At 48.7% G+C, this 15,884-nt stretch overlaps 1 protein-coding gene across 14 annotated transcripts in view; it reads right to left on the minus strand.

Annotated features, from left to right (window-relative positions):
* The window catches only part of LOC139228830 (protein-arginine deiminase type-2-like), a 120,999-nt gene that overhangs the window by 34,845 nt on the left and 70,270 nt on the right, over window positions 1–15,884 (minus strand). For 5 of the 14 annotated variants that reach the window (XM_070860257.1, XM_070860256.1, XM_070860255.1 and 2 more), the window contains exons 3-4: window positions 9,947–10,064; window positions 5,323–5,433 (exon numbers count right to left, since the gene is read on the minus strand). The exons of 1 other annotated variant lie outside the window; for it this stretch is intronic. In XM_070860257.1, coding sequence (XP_070716358.1) covers window positions 5,323–5,414 — 92 coding nt within the window. In that variant the 5' untranslated portion in view covers window positions 5,415–5,433; window positions 9,947–10,064. Of the gene's footprint in view, window positions 1–5,322; window positions 5,434–9,391; window positions 9,478–9,934; window positions 10,065–10,609; window positions 10,629–11,388; window positions 11,434–15,884 lie in introns of those variants that run through there. 8 more of the 14 variants (XM_070860249.1, XM_070860252.1, XM_070860251.1 and 5 more) reach the window with 6 other exon arrangements.

A 15,884-nucleotide genomic window follows, 5' to 3' on the forward strand; every position in this document is an offset into this window, starting at 1 on the left:
TTGGTGGGTTGGGAGGTGGGAAACCCGAATTTAACGGCAGGGCCTGAATTGCATGGGAAACATCTGTTTCCCACCTGCAGCCAGCCAGATTGAGAGGCTGCGAGCAGGTAGGCCTGAGGCACTAGGCTGCAGAGAGGAGGGAGGGAGGGATTGCAGGGTGTGTGTGTGTGGGGGGGGGGGGGGGAGGGGGGGGGTGCCAGAGGAGCATGTGGAGGGCCGGAGGAGAAAGATCAGGGGCTGAAGCGGCTGTCTGGGGGCAGTGGGCCATGAAGGCTGAAGGAGGGAGAGGGAGTCAGGTGAGCATTGGATGGCTGGGAGCAGCAGATCAGTGGATTAGGAGCACCCACGCAGGGCCAGGCTGCATCCACAGCTGAAGTTTGCAGCCAGCAGCAGGACCACTTTAGATCCATGTACTCAGCAGTCGAGTGCCACTTCAATCCCAGGACTCTTAGACATAGTCAGCCACTACACAGTTTGTAATCTTTCGTCATTAAGAAAATATTACGATATATCTTTCTTGGATACAAAGTGGATGACCTCACACTTCCCCACGTTGATCTCCATCTGCCACAATTTTGCCCACTCACTTAATCTATGTCTCTTTGTAACTTGCTGTTACCACCTACACAACTTTCTGTGCCTGCTAACTTAGTGTTGGATCTTGCGGGAGGGTCAGCAGACGCGATTGGTGGCGGGTCTCGTGGGCAAGTGTTTATTTTTCCCAGTAGGTCGTGATCCTACTGTGAACCCGCCACCACATGCCGTTACCAAATGTTGGGTCTGTCAGCGCTGAGCAGCGCTGACATGAAGCGGCGGGGGCAATTAAAATCATTAGTGGCTTGTTTATATCCACTTATCAATGTGTTCCCCCCCCAGATTTTGGTATTTGACAGGTCTCCCAGGGTTTCCCGCTGTGAGTGGCCATTGAATCAACTGATGAGTTTACAGCTTCAAATGTCAAGCCAAAGCTCCCAGCTGATTGAGATATGTTCCCTTAACCACTAATTTCTCTAAACTGCATTTCTACTACAGGTTCAGGATTCTGCACGTCTTTACACAAGTCTCCATTCAGTCTGACCTCATCACCTCTCTCACCATTGACAGATCGCTTCTCTCATCTCTGCTTCACCTACCATCTATTCCATTAGCATGGGTTCCCTTGAAACGCTCACCTTAGTCTCAGAATCCCACCACGATCAGCCCCAATACCAGCATCATCAGGCACACCAGCAGTACCAACACCAACCTTCTCCACAATCAACTGATGCTGCATAGGACAGAGGGCATCAGCACCCGACCACATTGCTGCCTGGGAGGCCAGGGATAGATGCACCATGGCCAGATTTACTTCACTTGACGCTGTACAGCTTGGCTGCCACATAATACACCAGGCTGGCATCACCCCACACCAACACCATAAAGCATCCCTACAATGCCCAAATGATTAATTTCACACTCAATACTATTGTGGGGGTACTGTTCTGTCTCACCATTCACTGCAACTCACTAAGCCATTTCCAAAAGTACACACAAATCTGTCCAAGAACGCAAAGTGTTAAAAATAAAGGCTTCAATGTTTGACACTACATTAATAGAAACTTTACATTAAATTTGCATAAAACACCCAAGTACCTACCCTTGTGTGCTGTTGGTATGATTGCACTCGGATGAGTGTGAGGGATGGCTAGTGAGATGGGGATGTGATAATGTAGATAGAGAGGGATGGGTGGAGGTGCAAGGTAGGTTGCTGTGAGAAGGATGTGCAGGGGTAGGGTAGGGGAGGCAGAGTGATGAGAGGCACAGCAGGATGAGATTGAGTGAGGCTTTGTACTAATGTTTTGTGATCTACTGAGACCTTGAAACGTTTGTGGCACTGCAGCCAGGTCCTCCTGACTACATCGCTGCTTGTGCCATCCTGTGCAATTTGGAAGCATACTGTGTTGATCTCCTGGGGAGGTCTCGTCCTCCCATGGAAAAGGAAAAGGACATCTCTGTATGCTGTGACTCAAGGGAGAGCCTGGGTGCAAGCCTTCGCCTCTGTGCAGTGTTTGTCAGCATTTAAAGCACCTCAATGCTGTAGAACAATGACAGGACAAATATCAAAATAAAGTTGGCCAAGGTCCCTTTAAGGAAACCGGCGTGTCATCAAATGACTTCATCAGACCCGCTTCCTCTAATTGGCCAGGAAATGCACTGGACGAGCTTAACAAGCCCAATCTCTGGAAATTCATTTCAGAGGCCAGGATGGGGCCAGCAATGGGGTCAGGACCCATCACCGACATCGTCCACCACGGACCCGCTGAGGTTCGTAAAATCGAGGCCTTAGTGTCATCTGCAAACTTGGATATAAAACTTTCTATTCCTTCATCCAATTTACTGAAAGTTATAGTGAAAAGCTGAGGCCCTACTACAGATTCCCAAAGAACACCATTTGACACATCCCGTTCATCAGAGTGCATTCCCTTTATCACTGCTCTCTATCTCCAATGATCTAACCAATTACCAACATGTCAAAAGGTTACCCAATTTTGTGCACTTTCATTTTTAAAGAACCTATTTTTCTGATTTTTTATTTTCTCACCTGGATGGTTTCCATAGATGAGTTACTGATTTTTCATTCAGATGGCACTGTTATATAATGTTGTCATGTAACATTATGCTAACAGCACCACTGACAGATGCAGGTCCTTTGGAATGTTGTTAATATATATTAATTTGCTGCAGGAGTTCCTTTGGGCAGTGTCCCAGGCCCAACCATGTTTAGCTACTTCATCAATGACCTTACCTCCATCATAAGGTCAGAAGTGAGGATAATCACTGATGATTGCACAGTGTTCAGTTCCATTTGGAATTCCTCAGATAATAAAGCAGTCTGTGCCCGCATGCTGCAAGACCTGGACAACATCCAGGCTTAGGCTGATAAGTGGCAAGTAACATTCGCACCACACAAGTGCCAGGCAATGGCTATCTCCAATAATCAAGAGTCTAACCATTCATTGGTATTACCATCGCCGAATCCCCCACTATCAGCATCTTGGGGGGGGGGGGGGGGGGGCGGGGGTCACCATTGACCATAAACTTAACTGGACCAGCCACATAAACACTATGGCTACAAGAATAGGTCAGAGGCTCGGTATTCTGTGGCGAGTGACTCACATCCTGTCCTGAATCCCCAAAGTCTTTCCACCACCTACAAGGCACAAGTCAGGAGTGTGATGGAATACTCTCCACTTGCCTGGATGAGTGCAGCTCCAACAACACAGAAGAAGCTCAACACCATCCAGGACAAAGCAGCCCGCTTGATCGGCACCGCATCCACCACCTTAAATATAATTTCCGTCCACCCACCGGTGCATCGTAACCGCAGTGTGCACCATCTACAAGATGCACTGCAGCAACTCACCAAGGCTTTTGCGACAGCACCTCCCAAACCCGCGACCTCTACTACCTGGAAGGACAAGGGCAGCAGGCGCATAGGAAGACCAGCACTTCCGAGTCCCCCTCCAAGTCACACATCAAATTGACTTGGCAATATATCGCCGCCGTTCATTCATCGTCACTGGGTCAAAATCCTGGAACTCCCTACCTAACAGCACTGTGGAAGTGCCTTCACCACACAGACTGCAGTGGCTCACCACCACCTTCTCAAGGGAAATTAGGGATGGGCAGTAAAAGCTGATCCCGTGAATTCAGAAATTAAAAATATAATAGGTATGTTAATAAAATCGGTATTGACATGTCTTACATTGATAACACCTGTATAAACGCCTCAAAGGGAATTCCTATTTTAAACATGCCCATACCTATCTGCTAAGCTTTTCTGGTAACACCAATAGAGCTGTGTTTAGGGATTTTTGGATGAAAATGCAAGCGATGTGTGAAAATTACCATTTTTGTTTTGTTACCGATTTAAGGCCTAACCTTCGGCACTTGGTGTCTGCGCCAGGGGCACATCGCAAAGGGAGTGGTTGCATTATTTTCGGGGTGCAAAAATGCGATCCTCGCCAACTTTACTGCGGGGCCAGGAGCGCTGCAAGAGAGGCCTTGGGAGGGGGAAAAAAACATTACCAAAGGCTCAAAATGTATTGGGAATGTTTTTGGTGGATTTTTTTCAGGTTTTTACTCTCCCAGGCATCTCTTAAGAGTGGTACCGGGCCGGCTCGGAATTTCCACATGCTCAACCGGCCTAGCACCCTAACAGAGGTGTGCAATGCCTCCCTTACCGCTCCACCCTACAATCAGGCCCAGCTGCCCAATTTTGCTGACTGAGACGCAAACTTTTTCAAGGCGGTATCAGGATTTCCCCACCAAAATTAACGCCCCGTAATCCTAAAAACTGTAAATCAAGTCTAATTGGTCCTTATTTTCACGTACTACAACAGCAACTTGATTTATATAACACCTTTAAAGTAGCAAAATGTCCTAAGGTGCTTCATAGGAGAGTTATCAAACAAAATTTGACACCAAGTCACATAAGGAGATCTTTGAACAAGTTTTTGTTCATCTGTCCTAAGTGATAAGTTTTAAGGAGCGTCTTAAAAAGAGGAGAGAGGTAGAGGCAGAGGGATTTATGGAGGGAGTTCCAAAGTTTATGGCCTTGGCAACTGAAGCTATGGCTGCCAATGGTGGAGTGATTAAATAGGGGACGCACAAGAGGCCAGATTTGGAGAAGTGCAGAGATCTCTGAGGGTTTTAGGGCTGGAGGAAATGACAGAGCTAGGGATGGACGAGACCATGGAGGGATTTGAAAAGGATGAGAATTTAAAACTCGAGGTGTTGCCAGACTGGGAGGCAATGTAGGTCAGCGAGTACAGGGATGATGGGTAAATGAGACTTGGTGTCAGTTAGGATACGGGCTGCAGAGTTTTGGGTGAGCTCAAGTTTATTAGGCTTAAAGACAGGAATAGGCCAGGAGAGCACTGGAATAGACAAATCTAGAGGTATCAAAGACATGGACGAGGGTTTCAGCAGCAGATGCACTGATACAAGACTAGCAAGAGAAACCTGGCTCCTCTACTTCAGCAATTCGCAGTTCCTCTCCATCAATCCTGTCATGGCAAGCAGCAGCCTAAAGACAGCCACTCAAGGAGGGGGCTTAGTTAGTGAGACAGGGGAGTTCACATGGTGACACACAAAACATGTGGCCAGGATGAGCTGAGGATAGAAAATGAAGAGGCAGTTGGGAAATGGCTACCCTAGCTGAGGAGCCTCGCGATTCATATTTCAGAGGGCCAGTGTTTGCAAGAAGGATGTTTCAAGGGCATCAAACATATGTACATGGATCAACTAGCAAAAATAAATCAAATCAGTTTGCTGACTTACTTGTAAAGGTCAATGTTAAGTTCAGTTCCCAGCACATAAATGACATTGGTGGGTTTCCCACACTCCAGGCGCACGGTCCTTGACTTGGTCATACTGAAGGTTTACAGCGCTCTGCAAAGTAAGAGTCAGTGTTTCAGCTCAGGTAGAAGCTTATCTATAGATACCCACTGCCCTGCTCACAATAACACAGCTCAGAGTCACCCAGTGTGGGGAATTTTATCCTGAAGAAACGGGCGGGTTGGGGTCGGGTGGGAGGTTAAAGAGTTAAAACAAAACTGAATCCCGACTCCAACCCGCTGACTTCCTGTTTTAACAGTTGTGTACAGACCTCCAAACAGTAGTAGTGATGTTGGGGAGGGCATCAAACAGGAAATTAGGAGTGCATGCAATAAAGGTGCAGCAGTTATAATGGGTGACTTTAATATGCACATAGATTGGACTAGCCAAACTGGAAGCAATACGGTGGAGGAGGATTTCCTGGAGTGCATAAGGGATGGTTTTCTAGACCAATATGTCGAGGAACCAAATAGGGGGGAGGCCATCTTAGACTGGGTGTTGTGTAATGAGAGAGGATTAATTAACAATCTCATTGTGCGAGGCCCCTTGGGGAAGAGTGACCATAATATGGTGGAATTCTGCATTAGGATGGAGAATGAAACAGTTAATTCAGAGACCATGGTCCAGAACTTAAAGAAGGGTAACTTTGAAGATATGAGGCGTGAATTGGCTAAGATAGATTGGCGAATGATACTTAAGGGGTTGACTGTGGATGGGCAATGGCAGACATTTAGAGACCGCATGGATGAATTACAACAATTGTACATTCCTGTCTGGCGTAAAAATAAAAAAGGGAAGGTGGCTCAACCGTGGCTATCAAGGGAAATCAGGGATAGTATTAAAGCCAAGGAAGTGGCATACAAATTGGCCAGAAATAGCAGCGAACCTGGGGACTGGGAGAAATTTAGAATTCAGCAGAGGAGCACAAAGGGCTTGATTAGGGCAGGGAAATTGGAGTACGAGAAGAAGCTTGCAGGGAACATTAAGGCGGATTGCAAAAGTTTCTATAGGTATGTAAAGAGAAAAAGGTTAGTAAAGACAAACGTAGGTCCCCTGCAGTCAGAATCAGGGGACGTCATAACGGGGAACAAAGAAATGGCAGACCAATTGAACAAGTACTTTGGTTCAGTATTCACTAAGGAGGACACAAACAACCTTCCGGATATAAAAGGGGTCAGAGGGTCTAGTAAGGAGGAGGAACTGAGGGAAATCTTTATTAGTCGGGAAATTGTGTTGGGGAAATTGATGGGATTGAAGGCCGATAAATCCCCAGGGCCTGATGGACTGCATCCCAGAGTACTTAAGGAGGTGGCCTTGGAAATAGCGGATGCATTGACAGTCATTTTCCAACATTCCATTGACTCTGGATCAGTTCCTATGGAGTGGAGGGTAGCCAATGTAACCCCACTTTTTAAAAAAGGAGGGAGAGAGAAAGCAGGGAATTATAGACTGGTCAGCCTGACCTCAGTAGTGGGTAAAATGATGGAATCAATTATTAAGGATGTCATAGCAGCGCATTTGGAAAATAGTGACATGATAGGTCCAAGTCAGCATGGATTTGTGAAAGGGAGATCACGCTTGACAAATCTTCTGGAATTTTTTGAGGATGTTTCCAGTAAAGTGGACAAAGGGGAACCAGTTGATGTGGTATATTTGGACTTTCAGAAGGCTTTCGACAAGGTCCCACACAGGAGATTAATGTACAAAGTTAAAGCACATGGGATTGGGGGTAGTGTGCTGACGTGGATTGAGAACTGGTTGTCAGACAGGAAGCAAAGAGTAGGAGTAAATGGGTACTTTTCAGAATGGCAGGCAGTGACTAGTGGGGTACCGCAAGGTTCTGTGCTGGGGCCCCAGCTGTTTACATTGTACATTAATGATTTAGATGAGGGGATTAAATGTAGTCTCTCCAAATTTGCGGATGACACTAAGTTGGGTGGCAGTGTGAGCTGCGAGGAGGATGCTATGAGGCTGCAGAGTGACTTGGATAGGTTAGGTGAGTGGGCAAATGCGTGGCAGATGAAGTATAATGTGGATAAATGTGAGGTTATCCACTTTGGTGGTAAAAACAGAGAGACAGACTATTATCTGAATGGTGACAGATTAGGAAAAGGGAAGGTGCAACGAGACCTGGGTGTCATGGTACATCAGTCATTGAAGGTTGGCATGCAGGTACAGCAGGCGGTTAAGAAAGCAAATGGCATGTTGGCCTTCATAGCAAGGGGATTTGAGTACAGGGGCACGGAGGTGTTGCTACAGTTGTACAGGGCCTTGGTGAGGCCACACCTGGAGTATTGTGTAGTTTTGGTCTCCTAACCTGAGGAAGGACATTCTTGCTATTGAGGGAGTGCAGCGAAGATTCACCAGACTGATTCCCGGGATGGTGGGACTGACCTATCAAGAAAGACTGGATCAACTGGGCTTGTATTCACTGGAGTTCAGAAGAGTGAGAGGGGACCTCATAGAAACGTTTAAAATTCTGACGGGTTTGGACAGGTTGGATGCAGGAAGAATGTTCCCAATGTTGGGGAAGTCCAGAACCAGGGGTCACAGTCTAAGGATAAGGGGTAAGCCATTTAGGACCGAGATGAGGAGAAACTTCTTCACCCAGAGAGTGGTGAACCTGTGGAATTCTCTACCACAGAAAGTAGTTGAAGCCAATTCACTAAATATATTCAAAAGGGAGTTAGATGAAGTCCTTACTACTCGGGGGATCAAGGGGTATGGCGTGAAAGCAGGAAGGAGGTACTGAAGTTTCATGTTCAGCTATGAACTCATTGAATGGCGGTGCAGGCTAGAAGGGCTGAATGGCCTGCTCCTGCACCTATTTTCTATGTTTCTATGTTTCTATGATAACGGTGGTGGGACAGTGGGGTGAGCATCCACCCCACTCCCAGGATGTGGGGCATCCCTTTAAATATGGACCAGCTTATTTTGTACTGCCAAAATGGCCACCATGCTCCATTCTTTGTCTATGATCGGTCCCCTTGGAGGATAAGTCATACCCTGAAGATTCACTGGAATGTGTAACTGGTGCCGCCCATCCCAAAGTCTCACTGACTTTGCAAATTGTAACTCGATCTACATTGACTTCCTGAAGTGACAGAGGATAGAGCTCCCCAGAAAACAGCAAGGGCCAGCCCAGCCGCAGTGCCTTACCCCAGTCCAAGTGCATGCCTCCCCCAGCCAAAGTACCTTATCCCAGGCAAGTACATTCCTCCCCCAGCCAAAGTGTCTTACCCCGGTCCAAGTACATCACTCCCCCAGCCGGTGCCTTACCCCATCGCAAATGCATCCTTCCCACTCCCCCGCCCCCCCCCCCCCATCCCCATCCCATAGATGGGGCCAGCATTGTGTACGGATTGTTAATAGGTTTATTGGATATAAAATCAATAGTGACAGTGTCGTGACTTCTGGATATCATCCACTACAACAATGTCCCTTGTGATCCATCTTCTCCCCACTCATGTCTCTCTCTCTCTCTCTCCCAACCTCTCGCTCTCTCTCTCTCCCCGCCTCAGCCTCTCTCGCTCCCTCTCCCCCCTCCAGCCTCTCTCTCTCGTTCTCTCCCCGCCAGCCTCTTTCTCGCTCCCCCAGCCTCTCTCTCTCGCTCCCCCCAGCTCCTCTCTCTCACCCCCCGCCCCCCCCCCAGCCTCTCTCTCTCTCCCCCCAGTCTCTCTCTCCCTCTCGGCCCCAGGACCGGCGTTCTCGGCCCCAGGCCTGCAGTGGGGGGTGGGGGGGGCGGGGAGGAGGAAGAGTGGGGGGGGGGGAAAGAGAGAGGGCCGGGGCCTGAGCGGGTGAAGAGCGTCGGGGCTTCAGGTCCTGCTTCTCAGCAGCACTTTCCACATCTCGGGAGCCTACTATCAGCAAGGGCAGACATCGACGACAAGGTCCAACACCGCCTCCACTGTGCCAGCGCAACCTTTGGTCGCCTGAGGAAGAGAGTGTTCGAAGACCAGGACCTCAAATCTGGCACAAAGCTTATGGTCTACAGGGATGTAGTGATACTCACCCTCCTATATAACCATACACAGTAGACACCTCAAATCGCTGGAGAAATAGCGCCAACACTGTCTCCACAAGATCCTGCAAATCCACTGGGAGGATAGATGCATAGTTAGTGTTCTCGATCAGGCCAAAATCCCCAGCATCGAAGCACTGACCACACTTGACCAGCTCTGCTAGGCGGGCCACATCATCCACATGCCAGACACAAGACTCCCAAAGCAAGCTCTCTACTCGGAACTCCTACACAGGAAGCGATCCCCAAGTGGGCAGAGGAAATGTTTCAAGGACACCCTCAAAGCCTCCTTGATAAAGTGCAACGTCCCCACCGGCACCTGGGAGTCCCTGGCCAAAGGCCGCCCTAAGTGGAGGAAGAGCATCCGGGAGGGTGCTGAGCACCTCGAGTCTCATCGCCGAGCATGCAGAAAACAAGCGCAGGCAGCGGAAGGAGCGTGCGGCAAACCAGACTCCCCACCCATCCTTTCCCTCAACCACTGTCTGTCCCACCTGTGGCAGAGACTGTAATTCCCATATTGGACTGTTCAGTCACCTGAGAACTCACTTTTAGACCGATGATGATGATGATGATAATGATGGATATGATGATGATGATGATGGATGGAATGATTCGGCCGTGCTGGGGCGGCGGAGCTTGACAGGGGCCGTATGTCTGTCAAAAACTGCAGTACAAATAGTTACATGTTAATTATATTAAATGAGGTTGGTGTGCCTCATGGTAATCTACCATTACAAATTTAATTCTGGCTGGTCGGTTTTCCCGTCCCTCCAGGAACTCGCCGGCGAAAGGGAGGCGGGGACTGCGGATCCGGGAGATGTGTCTTTCCCCAGCTGCTGGATCCAGCGTCTCCGCCTCACCCCCGGCTTCTGATCTCCCCCCGAACCCCTCCCTGAGGCTTCACCCCGCCCCAATCGCCTTCCCGGCTCCCCCCTCCCGCCCGATGCTCCTCCGGGCACCAACTAAGAAAAAGCTATTAGTAAATAAGTGTTTGGTCGTGCACATCACAGCTTGCACAACGACACAATACTGCATTGTTCTCGGAGAACGCAAGATCTGTAAAAACAGCTGGAACCACTTCAGTCAGCCCAGCGGGTAAACTAGTTTATTCCTTCCATTCCCAATCCACTCCACCTCGATCCTCCCCCGGCTCCTTCCCCCCGACCCCCCTTCTCCGTCCCCTTCCCCTCCCCTCCGGCTCTGACTCACCCCGATCATCCTCTGGCCCCGATTCAGCTCCACTCTCCCCTCCTCCCACCACTACAGCTAGCTTCTCAATCTGGCAGGATGTGGACACGAAACAAAACTTTCAAATGCTAATCGGGAACTGCCTTTAAATTCGGCAAGGTCTGCGGGAAACCGGTTCTCTCAAGTTTCCCGATCCGGCCAATCTCGCTCTCTCTCTGCCTGTCTTCTGGTGTACAGAAGTCTGTAATTTTATCTAATCGGCAGCTCCCATCTCTCATTCAGCCATTACACTTATCTGCAACATTAATACAGTTAGGAGTCAATCATTCAACAAATTTCCTGATCCATCAGCAATAAATCTGTTTGAGGAAAAATATCCCCAATAAAGGGACCCCTTTATGGCACAAGTCCTCACTGGAGTTAGTGTCATTCCCTTTCTTTAATACACTTAGACAAGTCTCCATTTTTCTTTCCCTTATCTGATATTCAAAATGACTGTCCTAACTTCTTGTAACTCACATCAGCAACAACTGAGTTAATGCCTTGCTCTAATTCTCCTGAACCGAAGCTTACACTGTCTGTGCTTACACTGTAACTCATGTAAGTGTTCCAGGTAAGGGAGAGGGAGACAGCGAGCTATCCTTCACGCACTTTGGAAATAATAAGCCTTCGGGAAGATCCTGACTTTCCTGTCCCTCTGTCCTTTACCTGTCCCAGGTACTATATATTACTCTTGCAACTAATCTGGAAAACTGATCTCCCCCTTTTCCAGCCTCACATGGAAATCACGTTTATTATACCTCTGTAACTGTAGATAGCAGCTCCTCCAGGCTTCAGTGAGATCTGGCGTCTCGGAGGAATTGTTATAAATGCATAAACTCCACCCACATCAGCAAATGCCAATTAGAAAATGTGATCTGCTGCCCAGATATTTGGAAACATCAGCAGAAACAAAAGCCAACTAACCAGAAGGAACATGATTCATTAGGGATGTGAACAACAGCAGCCTTCTTCTGCCTTACAAAGGCCTTTGTCACTGTCAACCGCGAGGGTCTATGGAGCATCCTCCTCCGCTTCAGATGCCCCCAAAAGTTCATCACCATCCTCCACCTGCTCTACGATGACATGCAGGCCGTGATCCTTACCAACGGATCCATTACAGACCCAATCCACGTCCGGACCGGGGTCAAACAGGGTTGCGTCATTGCCCCAACCCTCTTCTCAATCTTCCTTGCTGCCATGCTCCACCTCACAGTCAACAAGCTCCCCGCTGGAGTGGAACTAAACTACAGAACCAGTGGGAACCTGTTCAACCTTCGTCATCTCCAGGCCAAGTCCAAGACCACCCCAACCTCTGTCATCGAGCTACAGTACGCGGACAATGCCTGCGTCTGTGCACATACAGAGGCTGAACGCCCAGTCATAGTCGTATTTACCGAGGCGTACAAAAGCATGGGCCTTACGCTAAACATCCGTAAGACAAAGGTCCTCCACCTTTGTGGGCAGAGGAAACGTTACAAGGACACCCTCAAAGCCTCCCTGATAAAGTGCAACATCCCCACTGACACCTGGGAGACCCTGGCCAAAGACCGCCCTAAGTGGAAGAAGTGCATTCGGGAGGGCACCGAGCTCCTCGAGTCTCATCGCCGAGAGCATGCAGAAACCAAGCGCAGGCAACGGAAAGAGCGTGCGGCAAACTAGTCCCACCCACTCTTTCCCTCAATGACTATCTGCCCTACCTGTCACCATCATCATAGGCAGTCCCTCGAAATCGAGGAAGACTTGCTTCCACTCTTAATATGAGTTCCCACTTGTGATAGGGACTGTGGTTCTCGTATTGCACTGTTCAGCACCTAAGGACTCATGTTTAGAGTGGAAGCAAGTCTTCCTCGATTCCGAGGGATTGCCTATGATGATGATGAATAACAGCAGAATCCAAGCCCTGCAGTCACTTGTGAACTCGCTGGTGTCTCAGCAGGTTGGGTGATTGAGTGAATCCCTTCCCACACACTTAGCAGGTGAACGGTCTCTCCCCAGTCTGATGTTAATAACCCTTCAACTAGGCTGGAGTTTATTATTTTGATTTTTCAAATAGCAGTGTGTCGCTATTTGATGTCTCCAAGATAAGAGGAGACTAACTGATGTCCTGTTACTGACTGCTCCATTTTTGATCAGGGCAGAGGAGCAGTGAGAGATTGGGGCCCCAAGAGCGTTGTGATTGGGGCCCAGGAGAGGAGAGGGCCCAGGGGCAGCATGCGCCAGCCTACACTGCGATCTATGGATAGTAGGAGCATGTGTGTGCACTAGGTCTGTGCAGCAGAGCTTGGTCTCCAGTTGTCTTGGTTAACTCTTGCCACTGGATCAAGACCTAGCTGGTGTGCAATGGCCACCCCACGTTAAAAGAATCCATGCACATGCATCTTCCACCCTTCAATATGTAGTTCGGGAGCTAGAATGTCAGGACCCTCATTGAAACCCCTGTGAACTCATCCCTTTTGGGTGTGGAAGCGGATGGTCCTCGATACGAGGGACTGCCTAATACTATCTGGAAACATTCCAAGAAGGTGTCACAGAACCAACCCACTGCTTTTTTCCAGAAAATCCGCACGGGTCAATTTCCCGCGGGACAATTTTGGATAGGGGGTTGCCGCCAGTCGGTAAGAGCACGACGCGGCGGGTAAATGGGTGGGGTGGTCTCCTACACAGCTCCAAGACGAAAGGAGGGTGATATATAAAATGGCGGCCCCTCCGCGCCGACCGAGCAGCGAGTCTGTTGTAGGGTGCTTCCAAAGGCAAAGGCACCTGCAGGGGTTATATGTGTGTGTATATATATATATAAAATGGTTGCCAGAGATTCTGCAAAGCATTAGGGGAACTTAGCTAGCCAACTTGACTAGTTAACTGATATAACTGAATTTCCTTACACAGGAACACTGAAAAGGGCGCGCACGCGCTCAGCAGAATGTCTCTGCAATCAGCAACTCCCAGACAAGATGTCTTGGTAGAATACTGGACAAAGGGATTTCTGTAACTGTGTTAAGATAAGGAGGTTAGGTGTAAACAGAACCCAAGGACAGTAGAGATAAGGGGGTCTAGAAAACATCACGAGGCCATGAACAAGCAAGCCCCTGAGGTGATCACGCAGTTCCCTGGTGCCCAGGGGCCAATTCCATTGGCCCAAAGAAACCAATATGTAATCTATACTCATTATGATTGGATTGTGTCCAGCCGAAATGGGCTGAGTAGTTGTAGCAAACTGTTGTAAAACACATAAGAATCGATGAATTTCTTTTTTCGGCGGAGGGGAGTGCCTGGAGTTACCCAGAGGTTTTCTCACCGCCGGCGTAAATAAAACCATTTTGATGTTTGGAACCGACCCGAGTGATGAGTGATTCTTCCTGGATTCATTCGCGCTAACAAGTCCTTACTGAACTGTGGCCGAAAGGGGCAATTTCGGCCCCCAGAACTATACACAGTCCTCCAAGTGTGGCCTCACCAGTGCCCTGCATAATTGTTGTAAGACTTCTTGGGGCCAAAAGTGCCCCTCCCAGTAAGGCCTCTGGCCGCCCCGGAATGGCCGCCAACTCTGTGGAGGGGCCACCATTTTATAAATTTGCCTACCTCAGGAGCGGAGCGGTGTCCAGGACTGCTCTGTCCATTTTCCCGCCGCGGCGTGCACGCGCCGGCCCCTTACCGACTGACGGGGAACACCCTCGCAAAATTGCCTCTTACCCGAAATTGGCCCACAGGAGAGGCCCCACCACTGGCTGGTGCCCCCAACAGCTTTTGAGGTCGGTGCACTCTCTGGAAAATGGTGGTACGGCTGCCCTTGGGGAAATTGATGGGATTGAAGGCCGATAAATCCCCAGGGCCTGATGGACTGCATCCCAGAGTACTTAAGGAGGTGGCCTTGGAAATAGTGGATGTGTTGACAGTCATTTTCCAACATTCCATTGACTCTGGATCAGTTCCTATGGAGTGGAGGGTAGCCAATGTAACCCCACTTTTTAAAAAAGGAGGGAGAGAGAAAACAGGGAATTATAGACCGGTCAGCCTGACATCGGTAGTGGGTAAAATGATGGAATCAATTATTAAGGATGTCATAGCAGTGCATTTGGAAAGAGGTGACATGATAGGTCCAAGTCAGCATGGATTTGTGAAAGGGAAATCATGCTTGACAAATCTTCTGGAATTTTTTGAGGATGTTTCCAGTAGAGTGGATAAGGGAGAACCAGTTGATGTGGTATATTTGGACTTTCAGAAGGCGTTCGACAAGGTCCCACACAAGAGATTGATGTGCAAAGTTAGAGCACATGGGATTGGGGGTAGTGTACTGACATGGATTGAGAACTGGTTGTCAGGCAGGAAGCAAAGAGTAGGAGTAAATGGGTACTTTTCAGAATGGCAGGCAGTGACTAGTGGGGTACCGCAAGGTTCTGTGCTGGGGCCCCAGCTGTTTACACTGTACATTAATGATTTAGATGAGGGGATTAAATGTAGTATCTCCAAATTTGCGGATGACACTAAGTTGGGTGGCAGTGTGAGCTGCGAGGAGGATGCTGTGAGGCTGCAGAGCGACTTGGATAGGTTAGGTGAGTGGGCAAATGCATGGCAGATGAAGTATAATGTGGATAAATGTGAGGTTATCCACTTTGGTGGTAAAAACAGAGAGACAGACTATTATCTGTATGGTGACAGATTAGGAAAAGGGGAGGTGCAAAGAGACCTGGGTGTCATGGTACATCAGTCATTGAAGGTTGGCATGCAGGTGCAGCAGGCGGTTAAGAAAGCAAATGGCATGTTGGCCTTCATAGCAAGGGGATTTGAGTACAGGGGCAGGGAGGTGTTGCTACAGTTGTACAGGGCATTGGTGAGGCCACACCTGGAGTATTGTGTACAGTTTTGGTCTCCTAACCTGAGGAAGGACATTCTTGCTATTGAGAGAGTGCAGCGAAGGTTCACCAGACTGATTCCCGGGATGGCGGGACTGACCTATCAAGAAAGACTGGATCAACTGGGCTTGTATTCACTGGAGTTCAGAAGAATGAGAGGGGACCTCATAGAAACATATAAAATTCTGACGGGGTTAGACAGGTTAGATGTAGGAAGAATGTTCCCAATGTTGGGGAAGTCCAGAACCAGAGGTCACAGTCTAAGGATAAGGGGTAAGCCATTTAGGACCGAGATGCGGAGGAACTTCTTCACCCAGAGAGTGGTGAACCTGTGGAATTCTCTACCACAGAAAGTTGTTGAGGCCAATTCACTAAATATATTCAAAAAGGAGTTAGATGAGGTC

The sequence above is a fragment of the Pristiophorus japonicus genome, chromosome 18, assembly GCF_044704955.1.
Source record: "Pristiophorus japonicus isolate sPriJap1 chromosome 18, sPriJap1.hap1, whole genome shotgun sequence".
Lineage (NCBI taxonomy): Eukaryota > Metazoa > Chordata > Chondrichthyes > Pristiophoridae > Pristiophorus > Pristiophorus japonicus.